The sequence below is a fragment of the Carassius gibelio genome, chromosome A25 (assembly GCF_023724105.1).
Source record: "Carassius gibelio isolate Cgi1373 ecotype wild population from Czech Republic chromosome A25, carGib1.2-hapl.c, whole genome shotgun sequence".
Lineage (NCBI taxonomy): Eukaryota > Metazoa > Chordata > Actinopteri > Cypriniformes > Cyprinidae > Carassius > Carassius gibelio.
Genome location: NC_068395.1, coordinates 3208695 through 3236131, shown reverse-complemented (window position 1 = coordinate 3236131; position 27437 = coordinate 3208695). Strand labels below are relative to the sequence as shown.

Below are 27437 nucleotides of genomic sequence, written 5' to 3'. Positions count from 1 at the left end.
CGAATCATTTGAGTCAGTTTGGGATCGCGAATCATTTGAGTCAGCGCGTGAGTTTCAGATCGGCTTCGCAGAACATTTGAATCAGTTCGAGAGTTCGGAGCGGGTTTGCGAATCATTTCAGTCAGTTCGGGAGTTCGGAGCGTGAATCATTTTAAACAGTTCGGGAGCTCGGAGCGGGTTCGCATCATTTGAATCAGTTCGAGAGTTCGGAGCGGATTCGTGGATCATTTGAATCAGTTCGAGAGTTCGGAGCGGATTCGTGGATCATTTGAATCAGTTCGAGAGTTCGGAGCGGGTTGGCGAATAATTTGAATCAGTTCGAGAGTTCGGAGCGGGTTGGCGAATAATTTGAGTCAGTTTGGGGATCGCGAGTCATTTGAGTCAGTTCGGGAGTTCGAAGCGTGAATCAATTTAATCAGTTCGGGAGCTCGAGCGGGATCGCGATTCATTTGAGTCAGTTCGGGAGTTCGTAGCGGGTTCGTGGATCATTACTGTAACGCAGTTACCTTTGACAGTAACTAATACTGTAACGCATTACTTTTTAAATAAACTAACTCATATGGTGCATTGTCCGTTACTTTTTTTAAATTAATTAATTTTGACTGAAGTGCAGCCTAACCTGTTTGCAGCAGCGACGCATTGTAGGATTGCTGGATGCCAACCACTGTAAACACGAAGACGCACTGTGTGCGTGTTTCCGTTTATTCAAGTATGTGCGGCAGTCATGGCGAGAGCTAAATATGCTCATTATTTCACTTTTCTTGAGCATAAAGACAAAAACCTTTTAGTCAAATATAAGCTGTGTCTTTCTGGTTTGAATGTCCTATCCTAGCCCACGAATTTCCAATCCGTGCGCTCAGATTTTGTAAACCGTACCCTCGGTTTTTGAATCTGTAGCCACAAATTCATAATCTGCGAGCACACTTTCGCAATCCGTTCCCATGGATTTGTAAACTGTAGCCCACTCACGGATTCATGCAGCAAGCTCCTACGTGTTAACATACAGTTTTAATGAATATTATTATGTGGAATGGGTCTACAGCAAAGTGTCTTAAGTGATTCTCTGTATGTTTTTCTCATACAGGTGAAACATTGTTGAAAACATGCAGCCTGTCTCTACTGTGGAGTCGCCGGCTTTCAGGCAGCTCCTTAAGCATGATGACATATACTTCATTTTTAAACAGCATTTATATATAAATAAATATGTATGTATGTATGTTTGTATGTTTCTCGAAATTGATTCTGAATAATTCAGATTGCTTTCATTTATTTATTTCAAAATATTTTGTGTTATGTTGTCCATTGTTGATAGTTTTCATACTTAAGCTGTGAAAGGAACATTTTTAAGGGCTCAACACAACAGCTTTTATGATGCAGAAGCCACTTTAGTTTTTGATTCTGAATATATTATTCAGGTGTTTTGTTATTTATTTCAGAAATCCTTGTGATATACAATATTCAGTTTGTGCTGGTCTGACTTAATCAAAATAGTGTTTAAAAATTACTTTCTGTTTTACTTTGTGTTTGTTATAGACCATAACGCATAAAAGTGCATTAATGGGAACATTAAAGAAAGTCCTTTAAAAAAGTAACTAAAAAGTTAATTTTAACAGTAATGCATTACTTTTTTGTGTAAGTAATCAACAAAGCAATTGAGTTACTTTTTGAATTAAGTAACTAGTAACTGTAACTACTTACTATTTCTTAGTAACTAGCACAACAATGTATAATATACAGTACTGTGCAAAAGTCTTATGCCACCAGTATTGTCACCAACAAACAATTGTTTTAAGTCAGTTATTTATATCTTTTGCTGTAGTGTGTCAGTAGTAAATATCAGTTTACATTTCCAAACATTATTTCTGCCATTAAATGTAATAATCCAGTAAGATCTGTTTGCACCGTGCTCCACACAGAGATCTGATCTGATCATCATCATCAGTCTGTCTGGAGTGACATGAAGAAACAGAACAAACTGAGACAGACTAAATCCAGAAGAACTGTGTCAATGTCCCCAAAACGCTTTAAGAAACATGCAAAGCTATGAGAAATCACATGAAATCCAAACAGCAGTGGCCTAAGGTTAAGACTGTCCATCACTACATTCGTGACTGTGGGAGAACACAGCTGTACCTGAGTAAGCCGAGAAGACAGCTGAATGATCTTGAGACATGTACTTCCTTTAAGTTTCCTGGAGAAGAGTGCAGAAAACTCACAATGCTGTAAGAAACTTTGAAAGTAAGAGAAAGTCATGACATTTGCCAAGTATGGTAACCCACACTCGGAATTGGTGCTCTGCATTTAACCCATCCAAGTGCACACACACACACCCAGAGCAGTGGGCAGCTATAGATCCAGCACCCGGGGAGCAGTGCCTTGCTCAAGGGCACTAACGGTGGAAGAGAGCACGGTTCATTAACTCCCTCCCACCGATGACAACTGCCAGCACCAAGACCCGAACCTGTGACCTTCAGGTTACAGGTCCAACTCTCTAACCATTAGGCCACAGCTGCCTCATCGTTTGTGGTAATCCTTTGCGTTATCTTTGTCTGTGCACGTTCTTACTGTTATCAGCCTTTTTTTTTTTACACACCCTTTTTCAACTAAAAGAAAACCTTGAGAACGTAATGTTGTTGTAGAACATTGTTGTGTATAATGCCTTATCATAAGCTTGTTCAGAAATGTTGTCAAAAGCTTTATTATAAAAAAATTTTTAAATAACGTCTTTCTAAATAAACGTCAATTATCAGCTCCTTCTTCACCACGACAGACCGGTACAGCGACCGCATTACTGCAGAAGCTGCACCGATCCGTCTGTCAATCTCACGTTCCATCCTTCCCTCACTCGTGAACGAGACCCCGAGATACCTGAACTCCTCCACTTGAGGCAGGAACTCTCCACCAACCTGAAGTGGGCAATCCACCCTTTTCCGACTGAGAACCATGGCCTCGGACTTGGAGGTGCTGATTCTCATCCCAGCCGCTTCACACTCGGCTGCAAACCGTCCCAGTGCACGCTGAAGGTCCTGGTCTGAGGAGGCCAACACGACAACGTCATCCGCAAAAAGCAGCGATGAAATCGTATGGTCCCCAAACCGGACACTCTCTGGCCCTTGGCTGCGCCTAGAAATTCTGTCCATAAAAATTATGAACAGAACCGGTGACAAAGGGCAGCCCTGCCGGAGTCCAACATGCACCGGGAACAGGTCTGACTTGCTGCCAGCAATGCGAACCAAGCTCTTCCTCCGGTCGTACAGGGACCGAACAGCCCTAAGTAGGGAGCCGCCGACCCTATACTCCCGGAGCACCCTCCACAGGATGTCGCGAGGAACACGGTCGAACACATGCTTTCTCCAAATCCACAAAACACATGTGGACTGGTTGGGCAAACTCCCATGAACCCTCCAGCACCCTGGAAAGGGTATAGAGCTGGTCCAGTGTTCCACGACCGGGACGAAAACCACACTGTTCCTGAATCCGAGGTTCCACTATCGGCCGAATTCTCCTCTCCAGTTCCCTGGCATAGACTTTCCCAGGGAGGCTGATATATATATAATTTCTAATTTTTTTGGCTGACTATTGTTACATAAATTATTGCAGATAACTTCACCCCTAAACAGCATCTAAAATGTTATATATATTATATATATTAAAACATGGTTGGTCGCCTATGTAAGTCAAGTGAACTCTTTCTGTGTGACTGGACCAATCTGAGCCAGAATAAGCAGCAGTGAAATCCAGGCTTTGTTTCAGTCAAAAGTCAAAATCTGGCCACATAAACACTAAACCGTGTATTTGGTAGTCTATGGTTTTCTCCTCATGTAAGACACACACACACACACACACACAGAATACCAGCAGCACTGTCTGAAAATCTGCACATCCTCTTGGCTCTGTTGTATTGTCGTCACAGTCAGCGAGGAGCGAGACAGAGAGGAAGATGAGGACAGTCTATCCTGTGTTTCTCATCGCAGTGACAGATTTCCTCATCCATCAGCTTAAATCTCACTGCAGACACAGGCCAAAACAGCTCCATCTCTCCCACACACTCGTCCTATCCATCCATCCATCGTTCTGTCTGTCTGACTTTCATTTTCTGTCTGAAGTGTAGAAAGCTTCATCACAAGATCCTCACAAGTCCTCTACTTCATTAACAATAATACTTCATTAACAATAATTTAAGCCTTCATATTTGATTGCATTGCTTGTTAGCAGTGTAGCCAGCTTTGTTGATCATAGTGTGTAGTATTCTAGTTCTTTCAGTGTAGATTATTTTGCGTTCCTTTGTCTGGATTTAGGGTTTTGTCTGGATTTTGTCTGTGCATTTGGATTTTCGTTCTGTTTAGCGAAATACACATAATAGCTCCCCCTGAGCATGACATCCAGCTAAATCTGATCACTCACTTCAGCAGGGTGGAAGCGTCTGCGTCTGCCACCCGCCCGAATCTGACTGTGGGCCACAGTCTGTGTCTAATGACAGAACAACTGTCTCCCTGCAGAAGAAACTCATCAGTTGAGTCTCTTCTCATTAGTTCAGCAATGAACCATCTTCTGATTTTTACTACATTGGATTCTTGAGTTGATCTTTGGAGGTTCTTAGGAGAATCAAAGGTTCTTATTGGAACTTAAAAAGTAGCTCTTCAAAACAATTATGACTTAGAGAGAACCACTGATGTTCGTTTCCATTTTTATTAGTGCTTTTGTTTGCTATTCACACATCTGTGTCAGAAACGGACAAAGAGAGAGGTACAAACAGAATAAAAACACCCACAATGCACTGAACGGACGCATGTTCACATGTAAAGAAGGGTTCTGGTGTTTCTAGACACAAGGTTTCTTGGGACGCAGGGCTGTTTGGTTGTGTTTTTCATGGTCACGGTCTCCACTTCACCTCATTCTCGCACGTAAATCCTTGTGCACACCACGTCGTCGGCCCCAAAGATCTGAAAATGAGAGAAAGGAACAAAGACATCTGTCTGAAGCTCTAGCAGAGACGATCAGCCGAGTGTCTTGCACTCAACCTCCATTGTGTTGTGTTTATGAAATAAAGACAATCGGAACTCTCCGTAATCCCTTTTTTGCATTATTTTGGACTAAACTAAAGAAAGCACATTCATCTTATGGAAATGTGTCCTAGATTCGCAGGGAGACGCCAAAGACAATCAGTGCTGCATTCTGGGATTGTTGTTCTCCACAAATCGAGCTCTGAATTCACTTAGCAAACCGTGAGAAATGTCAAGCGGCAGATTTAAAGTGATCGCTTCCGATTTGGGTCAGAGCTGCATATGTAACTAAAATAAACTCTTTGCACACTCTCACAAGTTTATTGAACTTGTCTTCTGATAATATCCAACAGTGGACATCCATCATAGGAGAGTATTTATTAATTTTTTTCATAAGATGTCATAAACATTTCAGACATTACATATTGTGTTCGAAAGCATTATGTGGTGGAAAGATATTTTAAACATTTTAGAAATAAAATGGCCAACTCTTTTGTTTTTCTAAGGTTTATGGCATAGCAAGCATTTCATGTATCTTAAACAGAAACAGTTTTCTTAATATAATTTCACTTACATAAAATACCATTAATTAGTGGTTGGGAAGATTTTTAAATGTTTCTTGAAAGAAGTATCATATGCTCACCAAAAGGATGCATTTATTTGATTAAAATACAGAAGAAAAAAAAAACAGTAATAGAAATTATCATTTAATCCATCTATTATTAATGGCTTGATTTTTTTTTTTTTTTACCCAAACCTTTGAACAGTGTATATCATTTCCTATAATATTTTTTTTTTTTTTTATGGTGTTATTTTAAGGTGGTTTCTTCATATTTTATTATTTAAAGTCTGGGACAAGTGCAAAACAGTCAAATACTTTTACCAGTTTTTACACAAATTGTAGTGTAGAATGCATTTGTCAAGCTCAGCCTTTCAGCCCGGTTATAAAGCTATTGTAAGAAGATAAGTACATAAGTGTTTTATTCTAATGGTGTTCTTTTTTAAATAAGTCTTTTAGAGTGAACAGAACTTGTACAAAAACAAAAAAAGATGCTCATTGTACCCTTTTTGTGGCCAAACTATGTGAAGGACACCTAGAGTGCAATATCACACGAGACAGAAGTGAGAAAAGCAGCCCTAGAGCTGCTCTCTTCCTCTCAGACTGATCTGCTCCATTAAACATCTCACACTCACCGTCTCTCTCTCTCTCTCAAGCTATAAGGAAATAAATTCATAGTCTGTTTCCTGTCTGAAGTCATAAAATATGATCTCTCATGTGAACACTGTCATGTTCATCCAGCTCTGGAGAAGTGAACATCAGAAACATCCTTTGCCTTAACAATCTCCAAAACAGCAGATAAGTCAGTCGGGATTTACTCTGTTTTCTTTACACCAAAGTTGATATTTAAATGAAACAAAAGAATCAGACTTGTAGCAGAAGTCTTAGTGATGATGTTGTGTTTGTGTGTCTCTTACCAGGATCAGTTCGTCTCCACGTATCTCTCTGCTCCAGAATGTGACGGGTCCGTCTTGATCCACAAGCGTCTGTTTGCAGTAGATTCTATTCTCTGTCTCCCATGTGGCCAAACTCTACGGACCAACATTTCTGTGTTATTATCTGTAAATTTGATAATTAAAAAACAACCTATGCATCCACTTGATCTGTTAGCTGCTGCAAAACCTGAATGATTCACCCAAAGATCAGTTTGTGTTGAGTCAGTCCTTGAACAGTTCATTATTGCAGCACGTGACAAATGTTTGAACATTTGGTGATCTAATCATTTGTGTTTCTCATCATGTATCTTTTGCTGCATTCAAATGATTTCCCACTTTGGAATATGATCAAAGATTGTGTAATGGGTTTGGGAAAATCCTGATCCGGTTCTCAAATTCAACTCATTGACTCAATGATTCATGAATCAAACAATTCACTGATTTGACTCAAAAGAATGAATCATACATACTTTTTAGAGCATGACAGTCCCACGGCCATCACTTTTTTTTTCAGATTACGAAGTGTATCTAGGATTTCATTTGAAATTTAGTACTTTTTTTTTTTTTTTTTTAGTTTTTGTGTAAATTATTTATTTCTGAATTATAGTTATATAATTTTGGGAAAATTATTTGTTCATAAAATTATATTCTAAAGAGTAGAAGTTTGAGATGTTTAAAATTTAAAAAATTAAATTCTAAATGTTTAATATAAATATACATTGTAAAAAGGAAATACAATTTAATAAAATAAAGTGGCAGTTTTTGAGTGAAAATTGTAAAATCCTGAACAGATTTTTTTCAGTGTAGTTTATTGCACGTAATACACATTTTTACTAATAAATATGTAATACAAATATACTATAAATAACATATAGCATATATAATTAGACTATTATGGTATGTCCTCATAGAGATAACTCAGTAAGTGTGTTACTTTGGATGAATGTGGAGGGCCAGATAAATGAACAGTGTAGGAGAAATACAGCAAAACAGCATCAGCAATCAGACTCCGTTCATATCATCTCTCTCTCTCTCTCTCTCTCTCTCTCTCTCTCTCGCCCCAGGCACCATCTTTAAACCAATTTATTCATTATTCCTGACACACTCATTTGTCTCGCTCAGACTAACAAAAACAGAGACACACGCACGCGCACACACACACACACACACACACACACACACAAGCATCTTAATTTACAATCTAAGATCAACTGATTAACCAGGACACAGAGTAAAATTCAATGGAGAAAAATCCACTGCCTTTTAACTAAAGTAAAAGTTTGGTAATCTGGCACTGAAAATACTAATCTGAATATCATTGTCTTGATGGTTGCATATTGTGGATGATATTTCAGTGTAATGGAAATGAAAACTGGAAATGGGACTTTTTTTTTTTAACCCTCTTGCAATTTTACGTTATTTAGTGCAACTGGAACAGCATGGTGCTTGCAACACTGTGGGTTTGATTCCATGGAAATGCACTTGATGATTGAATGTACTTTGAATGCACTGTAAATAGCTTCGGAGACAAGCTTCTGCAAAATGCATAATGTAATTGTATGTGCATGCAACTAAATCATAAAATCCCTCCCATAAAACGAGTAATGCAAACCAAACATCCCTCTCTCTGTTAATGTGCTTTCCTCGCACGACAGATACCAAGACTACAACTGCATTGTCAAAGCATCTGTAAAGATAATGCAATGAGAGTCTGAACAATAAAGTAACAAAGTAAAAATAAGTTGAAATGAAAGAAAATAACACTAAAATAGACTCCGTTCTTCCACTAGGGGTTGGTTAGCATCTTTTCTCCCCGTCTCTCTCACTAACCATCATTTAGTCTCAGCCTTCTGCCCTGTGGCAGGTGAGCAGTCGGTCTCTATAGCAACCGGTTCTGAGAACGGCTGGATTACTTCCAGTCCCTGTCTGCCCCCCAACGACAACACGGCAGCTGAAGTAAATAAAGGGTCTTATTTTTATAACACTCGCACACTCTCAGAGAATGTGCAGTGAGATTTGAGAAGCGAGTGCATCTCAGTTCACCTACTTATACACTATTCACTGCTGTTTTATAGAATAAGTGTGATTATATATACAATTCCATTGGGCGGTGTCAGAAATGGCACACTGTCTGACCAATCATAATGGCGAATCTGCCATTTCCACTGACTAACAAACCAGACAAGAGTTAGGACATAAGTCGGTGGACTTGAATTAGAAAAAAAAGGTGTGTGTTGACGTATTTCTGCGGTTGAAACAAGATACTCTCTGAAGTTCACTCACGTTTATTTCGTGCTATGACTAGTAAAGACGAAGAGATGATCGGTTCACATGCCGCTTGAACTGAGTCGCCATACCGATCTGTCACGACACATTAAAAAGCCCAAAACAGCATTTATTGTTTGAATTTCTTAAAAATGACAATGTTTGCTGAGACTATGTTTCATTTTGTTTTCACTATGTTAGTACATGATGTGTGGGGGTCAATGACTTCGCTACCATTTCCATCTATTGTAACTTGGGGTATTAATATATAATTCAATCAAAAAGCTTGTTGCTTCACATTGCCAACTCACTTCATAGCTACAAATATCAGGATGAACATTTCGGAGCGCTTCCATTATAATTAAGAAACCTTTCCATGGACTTCTTCCAAGGTTCTTCATGGAACAATTAATGTCAATAAAGAATCTTTATTTTTATTGTATGCAATTTTCATGGTAGGCTTTTCCCATGATGCTCCAGGAGCCGATGGTCTAGCTCTCCCAATCCGCTAGCTTTTTGGCATATTTTCAGACATTCGTTTCCAAACCCATAGGTAGGTCGGAAAGACAGACATGTATAAATAAATAAATACAGAATGTCTTCGGTCTTTCAGAACGCTCGAGACAGACAGTTACGTGACTCTCAGGGGCTGCAAGACTCCGAAAAATAATAATCCCCCTCCCACGGCTGTCTGTTCCAGAACAAAATGAGGTCAATTCTCTGTCTATACGCTCATCCTTTGACTATGTCTCTCTGTCTATCTCACAACAAAGCCATTTCCACTTTTCTTTAACTAAAAAGTACAAGACTAAATTTCTTGGGGGAACAATATTCAATATGATGTTCTCATTAAGTCCAGAGAAGTTAAAAGATTGTAGATGTGTTTCAAAACACATTAGTGAGCTGCCTACAAAGACAGTTTTCCAGAGAATAAAATATAAGGTTAATGTGTAAAAATGTCACTGAAGAACCACTGAGTGAACCGTTCTGAAAAGGATTTGAAAAACAGTTTAATGATTCCACTATAAAGAACCTTTCCAAACTAAATGTTCCATGGATGTTCTTTATGGAACTATCAGTGCAAATAAAGAACTTTTATTTTTTTAAGAGTGTAGATTTTTAAATCTTCACACTAAGAAAATAAACGTGTCTTTTAAGAACTGTTCAATGAAAGGATGTTTGGGAAACCAAAACTTGTTCTTCTAACGCATCACTGCACAAACCCTATTTTGAATCTTTCATATATAAGCGTGTAGTTGTAGTTAGCTACCCTATTGCCCTTGTCTCATTTCTGGGTTTTCGTGTACAAAAAAGTCCCATAGTTGTTCAAACTGACTCTCTGCTGAGCTTAGCAGTCTGAGACCTGGTTTAGGTTTCTCACAATTTGATCACGCCATCATTTTGCTCAGTGAGATGTCATCGTTAAGGTCAGGGAAATAAAATCGGTTTTATGGACGAGGTTCTAGATTGTGTAGTGTAGGATGGCTTTTGTTGTATGTGAATGGAGGGATTGGGTTACAGAGTGGAATTGGACTGCTTGGGCAAGCAACAAAAAACTGCGCCTCTGCAAAACAAGTGAAGACCCAATTAAGAAGATATAGAGAGATTCATCTGAGGGACATTAGAGTAGATGGACAAACTCATGCTGGTGAAATTGATACTCACATTAGTGGCTAATTTGTTCTGATGGATGCGAGGTGAACTAATGTAAATCTACATAAACGTGTCTGTGGGTGTATCTTCTGAAATCAGAGTCCATGATGTCTGGGGACATTAACAGTGGTTTCCATTAACAGCCGTTTGTTTTGTTACAGGTGCTTGCTGAGCTTTTGTCTTTTTAACATATTTTCTAATCAGAAAAAAATATCTTCTGTATTTTTAAACTACCCAGCCTTTGTTAGCCTCGCTATGCGAGTCATAGGGCAGTCCAATGTCAGTAACCATCATAATTTAATAAAAAAATTTATATATATATATATATATATATATTAAAAACGAAGTAATTTTATTTACATTTTAATATTTAAAATAATTATATATATATATATATATATATATATATATATATATATATATATATATATATATATATATATATATATTATACCGCATCATTCGAAAATATGAATCCAGGCTGAAAAAATCTGAAAAATCTGAGTGTAAGATTTTTAAGAAATCATAAAATCTTACGGTAATTTACGGTATTTTCTAGTGAAAAAAGAAAAAAACATTTATTAATATTACTTTTTTATATATATATATATATATATATATATATATATATATATATATATATATATATATATATATATATATTTAAACTACTTTTGAGTGGCATTTCATTTTTTTCTTATGTTTATCTCTGTTTTCTGGAGCTCAGGTGGTTTTTAAGGGGTTTAACTGGTCACTGTGAAGCTCAGCAGGTCAGTGTCTCGTTTCTGACTCACCTTACATTTCCTGCCGTCCACCGTCTCCTCGTCAAACTCCTCTCCGATGCGAAAGTTGATTTCCGTGGTGCGTACCGAGGTGGAGGTCTTGATGTAGAACTGCTCTCCGTCCTGTCGGATCTCCACGTGAGGTTTGGCTGCTGCGGCGCCGGCCACTTTCCGGAGCATAGCGTTCACACCTGGGTTGCACAGTTTAAATATATGAACCAAAAAGGAAAATAATGCATTTAAAGGTAATGAAACTAGCTGAACTAAACAAACAAAGCTGCATTTAAACACTGTTTCTCATGAATTAGTATGTCTAGCACATGCCTTGCATCGTCAAAGTAGGCCTACACACTTTTAGTGCATTGTGTGAAATATGCAAATTGTAAGGTTAATTATTTGCTCTCCTAGGAACAAAATTTAGACATTTTTCATTAAAATCTTCCATTTTTTTCATGTGTTCTCTGTAATGTTACTGTATGTGAATAATGTATTATTTGTGACTATTTTGAGACAGTGTTGTTGTTATTACCTAAAACAAAAACAACTTAAAAAATAAATAATTGTATAATTCATTATAAACTTAAAACATTTAACAAAAACTAGAAATGCTGCCTTGGTCACTTACTGAAATTAAACAAGTTGAAGCTGAAGTACTAGAAAGGAAAAAACTATTAGTACAATTTACTTTTTATGAAAGCTAAATATAAATATTTAAATATTAATCAAAAAAACTGCTAAAATGACAAAAGCACATAACAAAACTAGTAAAACTTAAACTAAAATGAAAACTGACACCAGCTCATTTAAAATATTAATAAATAAATCATAGTGAAATTGTTGCATTGTTTTAAAACAGAGTTGATGAACTGAGCTCAACAGCTTTGAAAAAGCAATGAAATTGTTCCTCAGCTCAACTGTTCGAGCAAAGTGCTCGCAACATCACCATAAGGGGTTTGATGCCACAGAGCACACGTTTAGACATAATACAATCCTTAAGGCAGCTGGCAAATGCATAAATGTCACACAGTCGCATCCAGTCGCTCCAGACTGGCTGATTTCTGCCCAAACTGTTCCGAGACCTTCCTATCTTAGAGTTAAACAAATCACTGTGAGTGAATGTATCCAACACAAAGCCCTCAGTTAACTTTAACAGCCACATGACCCACTTTAACCCATCATGATAAATGTGAATAATCAGCCCTCTCGCATTCTACCGTGCGATAACATCTTCCCCGAGAGCCTGATCTAGTCTGAACCATCTCTTCATCCTCTCAAGATGTTCTAATGTGAACGCCTGGAGGAGAGAAGGAGAGTGAACGTGATGCACAGCTGAACAGATGAAATGAAATATTACCGAGAGCTTTCAGAAGTTCATCGAAATTCTCACTGCTCTTCATTTTCCAGGTGCCGGCGAAGTTAGGAGGCATTTTGAGCTGGTGATTGTCCTGCTCTGTCTCTTTTCTCCTCTGGTCCCTCGCTACTCTTGTTCTCCTTTTCTCCTCTCTTTGTGACCGTCCGTTCCCTTTCTGTCTTATGTTCTCACTCCCCCTGTCCCTCCCTTCTCTCTCTCTCTCTCTCTCTCGGTCTGTCTGTCTCTCTCTCTCTCTCTCTCTCGGTCTGTCTCTCTCTCTCTCTCTCTCTCTCTCTCTCTCTCTCCCGCCCACTTGCAGTGCTGCTGTCTCACCGTCCAGACTGCTGCATCAAACCGCCTGTTTCAGCATCAGCATCTTACTCAACACATGTATTGTGGTTGTGTCACTCATGCTCTGATTTAAACACGTGTTTGTGCAGAAGCGCCTCAGCACAGATAACATGACTCCAGACTTGAAGTGCTTCAGAAAAGCACCAGATTGCACAGCTGCAATGCATATACGAAATGGTTTTAATGAGCCACTTTGTGACTTCACTGCAAAAATCTGAAATATGTTTGCTTTGTTTTCCAGTAAAAATACCAAAAAATCCAATCTTTAGATAAAATTTCTCATGAAGCAATATTGCTTAACATATAAAGACTTTATTTAGTAATGCATCTTTAATACTGCTGTATTTTTCTTGCTTACATTGACAGATTTATTCACAAAAAAAAAAAGGAAATTCATCATTTATTTTGTTGATATGTCTTAATGATGATATTTTAAATGATTCATCCATGCATATTTCATTTATTTATTTATTTTGAAACTTTGTATTTTTTCGTGTCAGTTTTAATCAAAATAAAATAACTGGATATTCCAGTGACGTCTCAAACTGATCAACAAACAATGATTTTTTTGGTTTGTTTCAATAATCTGTTTCATATTGTACATCACAGTATGGAAGAGAAGATGTGACACTATTTTCATACCGCAACTTTGTTAACAATTGTTATGGAGATTTTTAAGTATTTTACTGGAAAAGCATTAAAATCATTGTTTTACTTGATATATGTATATATATCAGAGCGGACCATATGAGCATATTAATGAACCTGCTCAAACATATTTTACAAATCAGGAAAGGTTTCCAAATTATACTAAAATACTTTTCATTTAATGGCTTCTCTACAAATAAGTAAATAAATAGACATAACATTTTAATTCAAGTTGTTTATTATATGAGAAGAACGAGAGCATGGAGTGACAGGAGAGACATGAAACTAAAGCAGAACCAAATCTTTCAGGACGCATTACTGAACAGCAAATTTCGACTGAATCTCGGACGCCATAGTGCATCTCATTATAGAATAAAGCACTGCTTAAAGTCCTTCATGATGACAAAATACTTTCTGTACAAGCTCTTAATTAGGTTTGGACACAAGATTTGTGCTTTGTCCAGCATGAAGGTCTTTATATTTTAGTTTCTAAAGTTCCCTGCCCTCAAAAGTGCTCGAATGAAAGAGATAAAAAATTCCAGTGGCTGTGAAAAGGCTGCCTTAGTCATTTCTCCCTCTTTATCTCAGTGTATTAAGTCATTTTTCACATGCAGTCTGAGAGGCTTCGAGAGCCTGTGCTTGACGCCGCACGCAGAGCTTTTCTTACTGAAGATGGACACAAATGAACTCCACAAACTCTTAAATGCTAACTGGTTTCCAGAAGGCACAGAAAAGGGTTTCTTAGTACAATGCATCTCAGGACAAACATAATCTTTGTCTGGTTTCAACAAAGGAAAATGAAGAGCTGTTTTGCTGGTTTGCGCGAGCACAAAAACATAATCAAATTAAGCATTAATTACAGCTAAACCCTAATGGTAAATTTAGTCTTTACTGAGTCAGAATTTGAGCCAAAAGCAATTCAAAGTCAAGAGAAAAGAAGGAAAATGCACACAGACCTTAAACTAGCTGTTTTATGGATGGTAACTGAAATATTATTACTGAAATCTTATTAATAATTAGTTACACTACTAGTTACTGCAAATAGTAATATTATTACAGTAATTAGCTACTGCCAAACATTGGTCAGGACAAACCCGATCTCATGAGAAAACACAACTATTTTACAAGGTGCCAATTGCATATGAATTTGTACAATGTGATTTTTATGGAAATGTATAATCTTTAGCAGAATTTTTTTATAAATATGACAATCTCCCCACAACCCCATGCCTAAAATGTATCTTCATTGTGGCATAAGCAGACCTTACAAAAATGTACTAATGAGCAGTGTTGGGGGGAACGCATTACAAGCAATGCAAGGCATGTAATCCGATTACTTTTTTCAAGTAACTAGTAAAGTAACACATTACTTTTTAATTTACATTAATTTAATTAATAATGTATTATTTGTGACTATTTTGAGACAGTGTTCTTGTTATTACCTAAAAAACAACTTAAAAAATAAATAATTGTATAATTCATTATAAACTTAAAACATTTACAACAAAAACTAGAAATGCTGCCTTGGTGACTGACTTAAATTAAATGAGTTGAAGCTGAAGTACTAGAAAGAAAAAAAAAAACTATTAGTACAATTTACAGTATTCCTCAAAATGAATAAAAATAATATTCCTCAAAATGATTAAAATAATCCACCTCAGAATATGACACAAACCTGCAATAATTAAATGTTAAAGAACACAAATATCCTTTATGTATTTAATCCCATTGTTTTAACTAATGTCTTTGCTTCTGACCTTTGATGATCCAGTTCAACCATAGTAAGCAAAAATTGCTCTAGACAAAGTCATTTTTTATTGTAAATTTACTTTCCCTTCAGCCTGAGGCGTATTCAGTTCACTTTTGGTGTGAAAAGGCTTTTATATTTGCAAAAAATATAATTTTTTAATTTAAAAACAAACAAGTAAGCCCTGATTTAAATGCAAAAGTAACGTAACACATTACTTTCCATGAAAAGTAACTAATGTAATTACTTTTTTATGGAGTAACACAATATTGTAATGCATTACTTTTAAAAGTAACTTTCCTCAAAGCTGCAAATGAGATCTGAGTCTGTAAGCCAATAAAGAAACCGACCATTTCAGTCAGAACGAGCAAATTGGTGATTTTACCATGGAAAATATAAAATAATGATTTTACGCCAGGCATACAAGGTACATTTAACCACCATGTACATACCATGGTATATGAATATTTGAATCCAACAGAAACATGATCTATGATACCATAACTTTACCATGGTATAGTACTCTTTTGTAAGGGGGCCAGGGAATGTGACTATATAAAATCAGCTTCTTTTTTCTACCCATTGAGATCAGTAATATTAAACATCATGGGTTTTACAGAAGGACATTTTTTGACAAGTGCTGCTATCATCAGTTCAGAGCCATAAAACAGACCATATTTCATTAATCTCTTCTAAACTCTAAAGCAGCACGTTCTTCTCTCTCTCTCTCTCTCTCTCTCTCTCTCTCTCTCTCTCGCTGGTGCTGTCAGATCTAGGTCAGTCGATGTTGAATTCCTTCTGCGAGGCACATTGCACCTCAAAGGGCATCAGCTGAGAAACTCAGCTCAAGACATAAAAGGATAAAATCCCATATAGCATATGTACTTCCTTCTGTGTGACTCGCTAACACAGAGGAAAGGTCTTCGATTGGACTTCTCTGTAATCAAATGCCGCAGTATGCTGCGTCTTCATGTCTTATGCTTTTCTGTTATGACTCACTTTCAGAGCCTTAACACTGTAGCAGCAGATTTTTTTTTATGGAGTTGGCATAAAAATGGAACAAATATCCATTTACAAATATCTTATTTTAGAAACTATAAAGACAAAGCAATAAACAAAGGTCTGATCTGATCTAATCTGATGAAGAGACTGTTTATATTGCTCTCTTTATTTGTATTTACAGTTATTAGCCATGCCAATAAAACAATCTAAATATTTTTTTAATTTTGTTTTGATTTTAATATTTAAATGTATTATAGTTTTTTTTATTTATTTTTTTTTAATATTTAATTTTCTCTTTTTTTAGGTGCCTGTTGTTTTATTAATTATTTGCTAATATTTATTTATTTAAAAAAAGATTATTATTCTATTTTCATGCATTTGTTTCATTTAATATATTTATTTTAAATGCATTATACATGATAGGTATTTATTTTATTAATTTTTTTAATACGTTATTTATTATTCTATTATCATTTATGTGTTTGTTTGTTTTTTATTTGTAATATTATTTCATTACCATCACTAGTACCTGTTATTTGCTTAGATTTTTTTCAGTTATGTGTAGAATTATTGTAGTTAGCTTTTATTTAGTTATTATTGATGTATTTAAAAAGTATTATTTATTATATTTTAATTTTTTTATTATTATTTATTTTAAATTGATTTTTTAAAATGTTTTTATAAATACATTTATTACTACTACTAATTTATTACTATCGATGGCATCTGTCATTTATTTTGATGTTTTGATGATATTGAAGCCAGTTCAGGGAGGGCGGAGTCAGACGGTTGTTCCCATGGTACTTTGCGCGCAGGTGTCATGGCGTCCCTCTAGGCAGCATTAGCGCGGTTGTTTATTATTGTTAATAAATCGCTTTAATTTTTCATCGGATGCATGTAAACAAATCTGAACGATTATCCAACTTTTCCGCGAACGCGCAAAAACCTCTTCAGGACGCGTCGAACGCTCGCAAAAGCTGTTTATTTAGTCAAAAGCTAAGCTACGCTAGCAGCTGTGCATGAAGTTAGTTAATAAACCCATGATACAGATTTTGAAACGAAGACTATGAGCACACAAGTGAGTCCATCTCTAATATGTCTTTTATAGTATCTATGGTGATCAGAATAATGATTGTGTGTGATGTTAATATGTTAATTATTCTGTTTTTAGTACAGTATTCTATTCAAGCAGGAGCATGGTGAGTACACACACACACACACACACTTAGTCATCAATTCTAATTAAGAGGGGATACAACTAGTGAGCTGTCTATCTAGACACAGCCAAAGAACCTGTGTGTTTGTGCAGCTCACGAAGATGCCATCTGGACGGCGGCTTGGGGTCGCAGTGAGAAGGACGGGTCAGAAACCATCGTGACCGGCTCTTTGGACGACCTGGTGAAAGTTTGGAAATGGTGGGATGAGAAGCTGGAGCTGCAGTGGACACTGGAGGGTCACCAGCTGGGCATCGTGTCGGTGGACATCAGTCAGAACGGAGCGATCGCTGCCTCCAGCTCTCTTGATGCTCATATTCGGCTCTGGGATCTGGAGACGGGCAAACAGATTAAGTCCATGGACGCAGGCCCAGGTGAGCTGTATATGTTTTTATTTTTAAAGATTGCTTTGAATGCGTGAGTGTGACACAGGTTTTTTTTTAAAAGGTTAGTTCACCCAAAAATGAAAATTATGTCATTAATGACTAACACTCATGTCGTTCCAAACCCGTAAGACCTCCGTTTATCTTATAGAACACAGTTTAAGATATTTTAGATTTAGTCTGAGAGCTCTCAGTCCCTCCATTGAAGCTGTGTGTACGGTCTACTGTCCATGTCCAGAAAGGTAAGAAAAACATCATCAAAGTAGTCCATGTGTCATCAGATGGTCAGCTAGAATTTTTTGAAGCATCAAAAATAAATCTTTGGTCCAAAAATAACAAACATGACGACTTTATTCAGCATTGAATAAAGTTGTCATTTTTGTTACTTTTGGACCAAAATGTATTGAGGGTGAGTCATTAATGACATAATTTAAATTCTTGGGTGAACTAACCCTGTAATGCTTTAAGTAAAATAAACATTAGCTGAAATAAAATATATAAAAACGAACAAAAACTAAAAAGTTAAAAAATCAACTAAATAAATGGAAACTTAATAATAAAAAAGCATATAGACATATATATAAAAATAAAGACTAACAAATTGCTATAACTTAAACAATTTTTTTAATAAAAGCATAAAATTTTAAAGTAAAAATCTAGTATCTAAATACACTAAAATAACACAGATGAACTCTTTTTACACCATCTGCAGTTGACGCCTGGACGGTTGCCTTTTCTCCTGACTCCAAATACATTGCCACCGGCAGCCATCTAGGGAAGGTCAACATCTTCGGTGTGGAAAGTGGGAAAAAGGAGCACTCGCTGGACACCAGAGGGAAGTTCATTCTGAGCATCGCTTACGTAAGAGTCTCTGCACGGGCAACATGAATCTCATCTAAAGCCAATGGCACTAATGTTTTATTTCTGTCAAACAAAAAAAATATTCAGGGGACAGAAGTTTTTAGCATTTTATGCTTTTGTACTGAATTGGATCATAAATTATATACATATACATATTAACCTTTTCTAATATATATATATATATTTTTTTTTTTTAATCTATATAAACTAAAGTTTGGAGTCTGTAAGATTTTACAGTAATATTATTACAATCTAATTACATTACTGCAGTCTTCAGTGTCACATGATCCTACAGAAATCTTTATAATATGCTGATTTGCTGCTCCAGAAACATTTCTGATTATTATCATTGTTAAAAATAGTTGTGCTGCTTAATATTTTTTGGAAACTTTTTTTTGGGGGGGGTTTATGATGTTCAAAAGAGCAAGCATATATCTGTAAAACAAAAAAATTGTAATGTCATAATTGTCTTTACTGTACAGAATAAAATAATTATTTTCAAATCAAAAAAATCTAACTCCAAACCTTGAAACGGAAGTGTAGATCACATTTTCATTTTGTAAAATAATTATTTTAATTTTTATTTATTTATTTATTAGAATATGTTCTTGTTCATAATTTACAAAATGTAAAATGTTCTGTCTTGCTGAAATGCTAAATAAAACGGTTCTTCAAATGAATTTATATTTAATTTAAAACATTTTTTAAAAGTCTATATTGAACATAAATGCTCACCTCTAAAATATTTTTTTCAGCAAGAAACAAAACAGGTTTCTTCAGTGTAATTGCTATAATTAAAAAAGTCTCAATCCAGTAATCAAACAGCTTAAAATTGTGGGAATATGTGAATAAGTTTCAGTGTAACAGTCAGCCTCAGTGTTCAAAAAGGAACAGAAAGGACGTAGAGAAATAACAGTCCAAATCTCATTCACATTATACATTGGAATTAATATTTAGAGAAAATGCTGATTTTCCTTCTAATATAAAGTTTTCCAAGCCTTAATAATTCTCTCTCTCTCTCTCTCTCTCTAGAGTCCAGATGGAAAGTACCTAGCCAGTGGTGCTATAGACGGAATCATTAATATCTTTGATATTGCGACTGGGAAACTCCTGCACACACTGGAAGGTGAAGACCGTCTCCCACACGACTCAAGCTGTCTTAGGTTTCCTCTGTTAAATCCCTCTGTCCATCAGTCTGCTAGATGAATTCAGGGTGATTATAGATTTCATGAATGCATGGAAAAACCTGTTTGCGTCACTGGCCGTCCATCAAGGGTCATAAACTTTGGCTCTTTGTCTTCCTGCGTCACTCCATCATTCACTCATCCCTTTATTTGCTCCAACAACTACAGCTGGAAAAATTGCTGAACGTTAGATGCAGTTGTTTTTGTTGTACTGCACTAGTGGTCAAAAGTTGTAATAATTACGCTAAAAATTAATATATTTATTTTTTTATGTTTTTGAAAGAAGTCTCTTATGCGCAGTAATATTGTAAAATATAATTACTCTTTAAAAGAGCAGTTTTCTATATTAATATATAGAATTTTCAGGATTCTTTGAGGAACAGCAGTTATTTGAAATATAAATATTTAGCAACATTTTAAATCTCTTAAAGCTGCGGTAGGGAACTTTTGACGCTCTAGCGGTTAATAAACAGAACTGCTTGCGTCTTGCGGAAGAACATTGTAGCCGGAACTACTTCTCTCTGTTTATGTCTATGGAGAATCACAAAGGTACTGGGTTACTCCGCCGCGGTATCCCCGAAGCAATCTAAAATAGTCAGAATATAAACACTTATTATAGGTGCACCCTAGTGATTCAGGACAAGCTAAAAACACGGTTTGGAAAATGGATTCATGGTGTACTCTATTATATACATTTTTCTACATTTTGAACACAAACAAAGTTACGGACCGCAGCTCTGATTGGTTATTTTTTACCGGGAGCGGCTGGCTTTCTGCAAATGGCAATAGGAGCACTGGGAGGAGCCAGAGGAGCTTGATTTTTTCACAGATTATCTGTCTCATATTCTACTGTCAGGACATAATGACAGGTTTAACAAATATGTAAAAAATATTTTTTTTACAAAAGTTCCCTACAGCACCTTTACGTCTGAAGACTGGAGTAATGATGCTGAAAATTCAGCTTCGCGTCACGGAAATAAATATTAATTTACAATATTTTACAATGCAAAACAGCTCATTTAAATTGTAAAATTATTCCATTCTCTATGAACTGTGTTTTTGATGAAATAAATGTAGAATTTATTACTGTTTGTTTATACTACCCTGATTACATACAGACTTCTTAAAGGTACAGTAGCCAAACTGTGGGATTAACAATAAAACATGCTCTTTTTTTTCTTCTTTTCAGGTCATGCGATGCCTATCAGGTCTCTGACTTTCTCTCCAGACTCTCAGCTGCTGGTAACCGCATCAGATGACGGCTACATCAAGATCTATGACGTGTAAGTTGCAACTTAGTGTGCATCTTTCACCTTGCAACACATTTGAATCTCACGTTCTGCTTGTTTGTGTGTGTCTCACAGGCAGCACGCTAACCTGGCCGGCACTCTCAGCGGTCACGGGTCCTGGGTGCTGAACGTGGCCTTTTCACCCGACAACACACACTTCGTGTCCAGGCAAGAGCTGATGCACTTCAGATGAATAGAAAATGTGAAATGTAGTTTGTGTGTGCTTAACTGTTATTCGTTTCTGTTTCAGTTCGTCTGATAAGAGTGTAAAAGTGTGGGACACAAGCAGCAGGTCATGTGTGAACACGTTCTTTGATCATCAGGACCAGGTGAGAGATGCATCACGGTTTACATAAAAATATGAAGCAGCATAACTGTGTTCAACAGAGATTATCAGAATGTTTCATGGACAGCAAATCTGCATATAAGAATTATTTCTAAAGGATCATGTGACTCTGAAGACTGATGTAATGATACTGAAAATTCAGCTTTGCATTCATAGAAATAAATTCACATAGAAAATTGTTTTTAAATGATAATATTTCACATTAATAATGTTTTACTGTATTGTTGGTTGACAAGCAAATCACTGTTTGCTTTAGTTTCTGATGGGGATGAATCATGCATGCTCATGTTCAAGTGTGTGTGTGTGTGTGTGTGTGTGTGTGTGTAGGTTTGGAGTGTGAAGTACAACCCCACAGGCTCCAAAATCGTCTCTGCGGGTGATGACCGAGCCATCCACATTTACGACTGTCCCATGTGAATCTCCACAAAACTACAGCCTCTCTTGACCACAGCAAACATGCAGTTTTTTTTTCATCGCTAAGTTCAACATCTGTATATGGTGTTACAAATAAATGTCTTTTTTTTTCTAGTTCTTTTTTTGTTGTTGTTTATCCTGTTCAGTACTCACACATTCGATGGTCGAATATGTTGCATGACATTTTTAGCTGGATGCATATTTTACTATGAGATTTAAATCCATTCTAGTTTAATTATGTAAAAATCCCAAACTGCAGAATGTTAAACTCCTTGATGTTTCCAGATTTTTTTCCGTACAGTCTATGATTTTTCCACATGGCTTTCCTGATCACTATCTGCCCTCTACAGGACACCAAATGTTACTGCACCCATTCAGAGTCCTTGCTTTGGACTGTTATACCAGACATGGAAAAATGTATTATATAATACATAAAGATCCAAAGCTGAACTTGCTTGAATGCTGAACCCTTTGAAGAGCATTTGAGAAGCTCTAGCAAAATATATATATATATATATATATATATATATATATATATATATATATATATATATATTATATATATATATATATATATATATATATATATATATATATATATATATATATATATATATATATATATATATATAATAATAATTCCAATCCCAAATGGTTTCATTATTGTTTGGTTCATTTAATTCAATCTTGATTTTTACACAGTTAGATCCAGTTAGAAACAATCTTTTGGAAAAAAAATAAATGCCTAAGGAAGTTATATTTAAAATATGAAACACTGTTTTTCTGAAGGTTAGAGACAAGGAATGTGATAAAACCCACTTTTTTTTGTTTACATGATTGTACAGTCGTTTTTGAACAGTGGATAAGGACTTTAACATTAATTTCATCTACACTTATGTTCATCTACACAATTTGCATCTACACTTGAAGCGCAGTTTCAGGCCAATGAAATATTTAAGACCTGAGCTTAATATAGAATTAGTACATTTGTGTTTATTAAAAAACAAGTTTTCCAGGTATGAATTTCAAAATTAATTGCCTTATTGATTTTAATAAGGACTGATATTTCCAGATATTTCATGACCATAGGTGTTTAGTCAATTTTGCCTTAATAGATATTCATGAGCACAGTGAAATGATATTTACTGTTCATGTGGAAAGTTTTTACACATTTTTAAAGAGGTCAATACTTTAAAATATCAAACCGTGACTGTAACTATTAGACTATTTGGAAGTTTCAGAAGACTTAAGACTGAATGCATTTGTTGAAACCATTTTAATAAATATTCAAATAAGGCAAAACTGACTAATGAGCCAGGGTTTCAAGTGTGAAAAGCCCATACATGTTCTCGTTCTTCCGATCATGTAACAGATGTGATGATCTCACTTCCTGTCAGATCACGTGAAGAGAAAAAGAAAAGAAAAGACAGACCCTTGGTGAGAGCCCACGCCCTCTTCACCCAGGAGCACAGCACAGACAAGCGACCTTCGACCTGCAAACAACTCGCAAAGCTTGAATCCAGAGTAATGATGACATGGTAAACCATTTTAATATAGAAAAATGGCTCATTCAGAATTCATTACGGTTCTGAGTACATTAACATAAAATGAGCAAATATTACTATTAAGCAAAGTCATGCTGATGATTAACAATGCGAACAAGTTAGGCAATTATAATACACAGGTTATTTACATACAGATGTCTAAAAGATAGCAAAACAACTTATTTGAGAGGATCAGAAAACAGCACAAAGCTGGACTTCTATAGCTTGATAAATGGACTTAAAGGTTAATAAAAAAAATTATGCTTATATGTATGATAATACATTAATATATTAAATCTATGTTATTATGGTATTGATATACCATTTGTTTTTGTTAATATTTTGAATTCATTTTTTATATATAATTTATTTTTAGCTCAATGTTTAGTCGATTTTGTCTATTAGTTTTTTTATTCTTTTTTTTTTTTTTACATTTAGTATTAGTTATTTTAGTACTTCAAGTTAAACTTAAAGTAAATGATAAATGGTGTCATACTTGCCAAAATATGAGTTACAGTCATTATATGAGTCATTATATTTTATTTTATTTCAGCTAACATTTACTTTATTTCAAATATTGTTTAACCCGGATTTAAAAAGATGTATTTTATACATTTTAAAATGATAAATAAATAAAAATGAAGAATATTATCTTTAATACACTACTGTTTGGGTTGTTTGGGGTCAGTGTGATTTTGTTGTGAATTTTATTTTTATTTTTTTTTTAGGATTGAACATTTAAAATGTAACAACATATTTCTGTTTCAAATAAATGCCATTCTTCTGAACTTTCCATTAATCAAATCCTAACAGAATTATAACAATAACGTCTGGAGCATCAAATCAGCATATTATAATGGTTTCTAAAGGAAAATGTGATACTGAAGAAGAAAAAAAGAACATTTCGCTTTACATCACAGGAATAAATGACATTTAACAATTATTTCAGAGTATTTTTACTGTGCATTTGATCAGATAAAAGTCCCGGTAAGCATAAGACACTTTTTTTCAAAGAAGCAAAAAATCTTCCTGCCCCTACCCTTTAAATGGTACACTTAAATAACAACAATAAATGCTATGAATCACAGAAGGTTATAAGTGAGTCTGTACTCGGGCATTTCCAACTTAAACTGTTATCAGTTTTGAATGCTTTGGTCCACAGACTTGGCACTTGGCAGATTATTGTAGAAGTGATAAAAATTATAAAGATTATATAACAAAAAAAAAGTTATTGAAGTTTAAAAATATAAAATAAAACAATTAAAATATTTATATTTTATATGACGTATATATTTTACAAAACATGTTTATCTCTAAAACCATTAAATAATCCAAACCAAAATTCTGAACAAGTTATGTTCCAAATTTGAGGTTACTATCTAAAAAAAAGAGTTTTCAGTGAGATTTTGTTTGAGCGTAGTACCAACCCATCAAACCCCATTAGTAACAATTTAAGGGTGTCCTCATTTCCATAAATGGTAGATACATAGAAAATGTTTAACATTACTAAATAGACAGGATCATTAAAATATACCGTATATCCGCTTTTATTTCTATTGTGGATAAAACATGATTACAGGTCAGTGGTGGACAGTAACGGAGTAGCTTTACTTCGTTACTGTACTTAAGTACATTTTTCAAGTATCTGTACTTTACTGAAGTAGTTTTATTTTGAGTAACTTTTACTTTTACTTCACTACATTCCAAAACATAAGATCGTACTTTTAACTTCACTACATTTCATAAAACATATCGTTACTCCCTATAATATATCACGTGCTCCGACACGCAGAAGCGGTGTCTGATTCATCATGAACGAACTGAGTCTTTTCAAAATAAACCTTTAAATCGGATCGCGAATCGCACCAAACGATTCGTTTACGAATTAGAATGATCCGATTGCAGCTGTTCTGGAGTCGACCACCCACTGATTCAAATGAACCGTTTAGTGCGAGTCTACAGAAGTAAGAACCGTGAAATATTGTGAGCGCGTGCCTCTGATGTTGCTAAAAGTAAGTTATTAATGTCGGAATTTAGGATTAATTATTGTAACTGAAAATCATATTTTTTATTATTTATTTTATATATTTTATTTTGATAATTTAGAATTATTACCGAAATACAACCTTTTTTTGTTTCAAACAGTTCATTGAACAATAATAAATGAAGTACCTGAAGCTGACAATGAAGTAAATGTATAATAATTAGCAAAGATGATTAATTTAGCGCTGTAAAGGCGCGTGTGAGGGGCGGAGACGCGCCGCGGAGCGTCAGACGCGCTTGAGGACCAAACACAGCAGAGCGGTAGGAAACTTCACTCCTCTCTCTTTTACTATAGCGATTTATTTTTAGATACGTGATCTGAGTCTTTCATAGAGTTGTAGAGTTAGAGTTATTAGAGAAATAGAATTATTTTTTACATTGATTCAGATCGGCACTTCGGAGCCTGTTCGCGACTCGGTTGATTCAGATCGGGACTTCGGAGCCTGTTCGCGACTCGGTTGATTCAGATCGGGACTTCTGGACTTCGGAGCATTTTCGCGACTCTGTTGATTCAGACCGGCACTTCGGAGCATGTTCGCGACTCGGTTGATTCAGATCGGGACTTCGGAGCATGTTCGCGACTCGGTTGATTCAGATCGGGACTTCTGGACTTCGGAGCATTTTCGCGACTCTGTTGATTCAGACCGGCACTTCGGAGCATGTTCGCGACTCGGTTGATTCAGATCGGCACTTCGGAGCCTGTTCGCGACTCGGTTGATTCAGATCAGGACTTCGGAGCCTGTTCGCGACTCGGTTGATTCAGATCGGCACTTCGGAGCATGTTCCCGACTCGGTTGATTCAGATCGGCACTTCGGAGCATGTTCGCGAATCCGTTGATTCAGATCGGCACTTCGGAGCCTGTTCGCGACTCCGTTGATTCAGTTTGGCACTTCGGAGCCTGTTCGCGACTCGGTTGATTCAGATCGGCACTTCGGAGCCTGTTGGCAACTCGGTTGATTCAGATTGGGACTTCGGAGCATGTTTGAGATTTTTTTTAAATTCAGATCTCGAAGCAGGAAGTGTTTGTCAAACAGTTAATTGGTGATAAATGAATATTTGAACTTGAGGCTTTTTTTTTTTTAGACGAGTAACGTTAGACAGACATGAATGTTTATTCAGAACGGTACTGAAAATAAGTAAATATTGTTAGCTGATGCTAAATGTCTAGCAGGCTTGCTGGTGCTAACTTGAGGTAATTTTTATAAATAATGTACAAATATTTTTTTTCAACCACCTATATATATATATATATATATATATATATATATATATATATATATATATATATAGATAGATAGATAGATAGATAGATAGATAGATATAGATATATAGATTACATCTGGGGAGAAAAGAAAGATTGTGATGTTCAGAACATGGTTACTACAGTAATTATCAAAGAGGGGAAGAGATGCACCCCGTTTGGCCAGGGGTGTTTTTACACCGCAGACAAGGTTTGAGAAGGAAAAAAATCATTAAGAAAATATAATTATATTTTCCTTAAGATGTTCTTCCTAACTTCAGGCCTTATTATCTTGTCATATATAACTGTGGTTTTCTGTAAAACCACAAACTTTAAAATACTTTTTTCTTACTGATGAAGATCAGATTATCATCTCTGTTTTCTCTCAGGTATATCACAGTGTAAGCTTCACAGTGAACATTACTCTCGTAAGCGTAGTCCATATCAACAACAAAAATATATCTTGACTCCATATAGTGGTTATTTGGGAAAAAATCCCAGGTATTTTGAGCAGTAGCAGTGCTAATATAAAATTTAATTAGCCTATATAAAATTGCAAACATCTATCTTTCAGTACTTTTTTACTTAAGTACATACAAAATTGAGTACTTTTGTACTTTCA

The 27437-nt window shown here is 35.7% G+C and overlaps 2 protein-coding genes across 2 annotated transcripts; one reads left to right on the top strand and one right to left on the bottom strand.

Annotated features, from left to right (window-relative positions):
• Window positions 1–4670: 4670 nt before the first annotated feature.
• Window positions 4671–12740, bottom strand: LOC127947033 (cellular retinoic acid-binding protein 1). The gene is made up of 4 exons (XM_052543934.1): window positions 12552–12740; window positions 11210–11388; window positions 6480–6593; window positions 4671–4943 (listed from the first exon to the last, which is right to left on the bottom strand). The coding sequence occupies exons 1-4, from the start codon at window positions 12622–12624 to the stop codon at window positions 4893–4895; spliced, it is 417 nt and encodes a 138-aa protein (XP_052399894.1). The 5' UTR covers window positions 12625–12740; the 3' UTR covers window positions 4671–4892.
• A 4335-nt stretch (window positions 12741–17075) lies between these two features.
• LOC127947028 (WD repeat-containing protein 61) lies at window positions 17076–22101 on the top strand. Its single transcript, XM_052543924.1, has 9 exons — window positions 17076–17374; window positions 17468–17495; window positions 17606–17884; window positions 18606–18754; window positions 19787–19880; window positions 21128–21221; window positions 21303–21395; window positions 21478–21556; window positions 21901–22101. Exons 1-9 carry the CDS (start codon window positions 17363–17365, stop codon window positions 21988–21990), a joined length of 918 nt encoding a protein of 305 aa, XP_052399884.1. The 5' UTR covers window positions 17076–17362; the 3' UTR covers window positions 21991–22101.
• Window positions 22102–27437: the final 5336 nt, after the last annotated feature.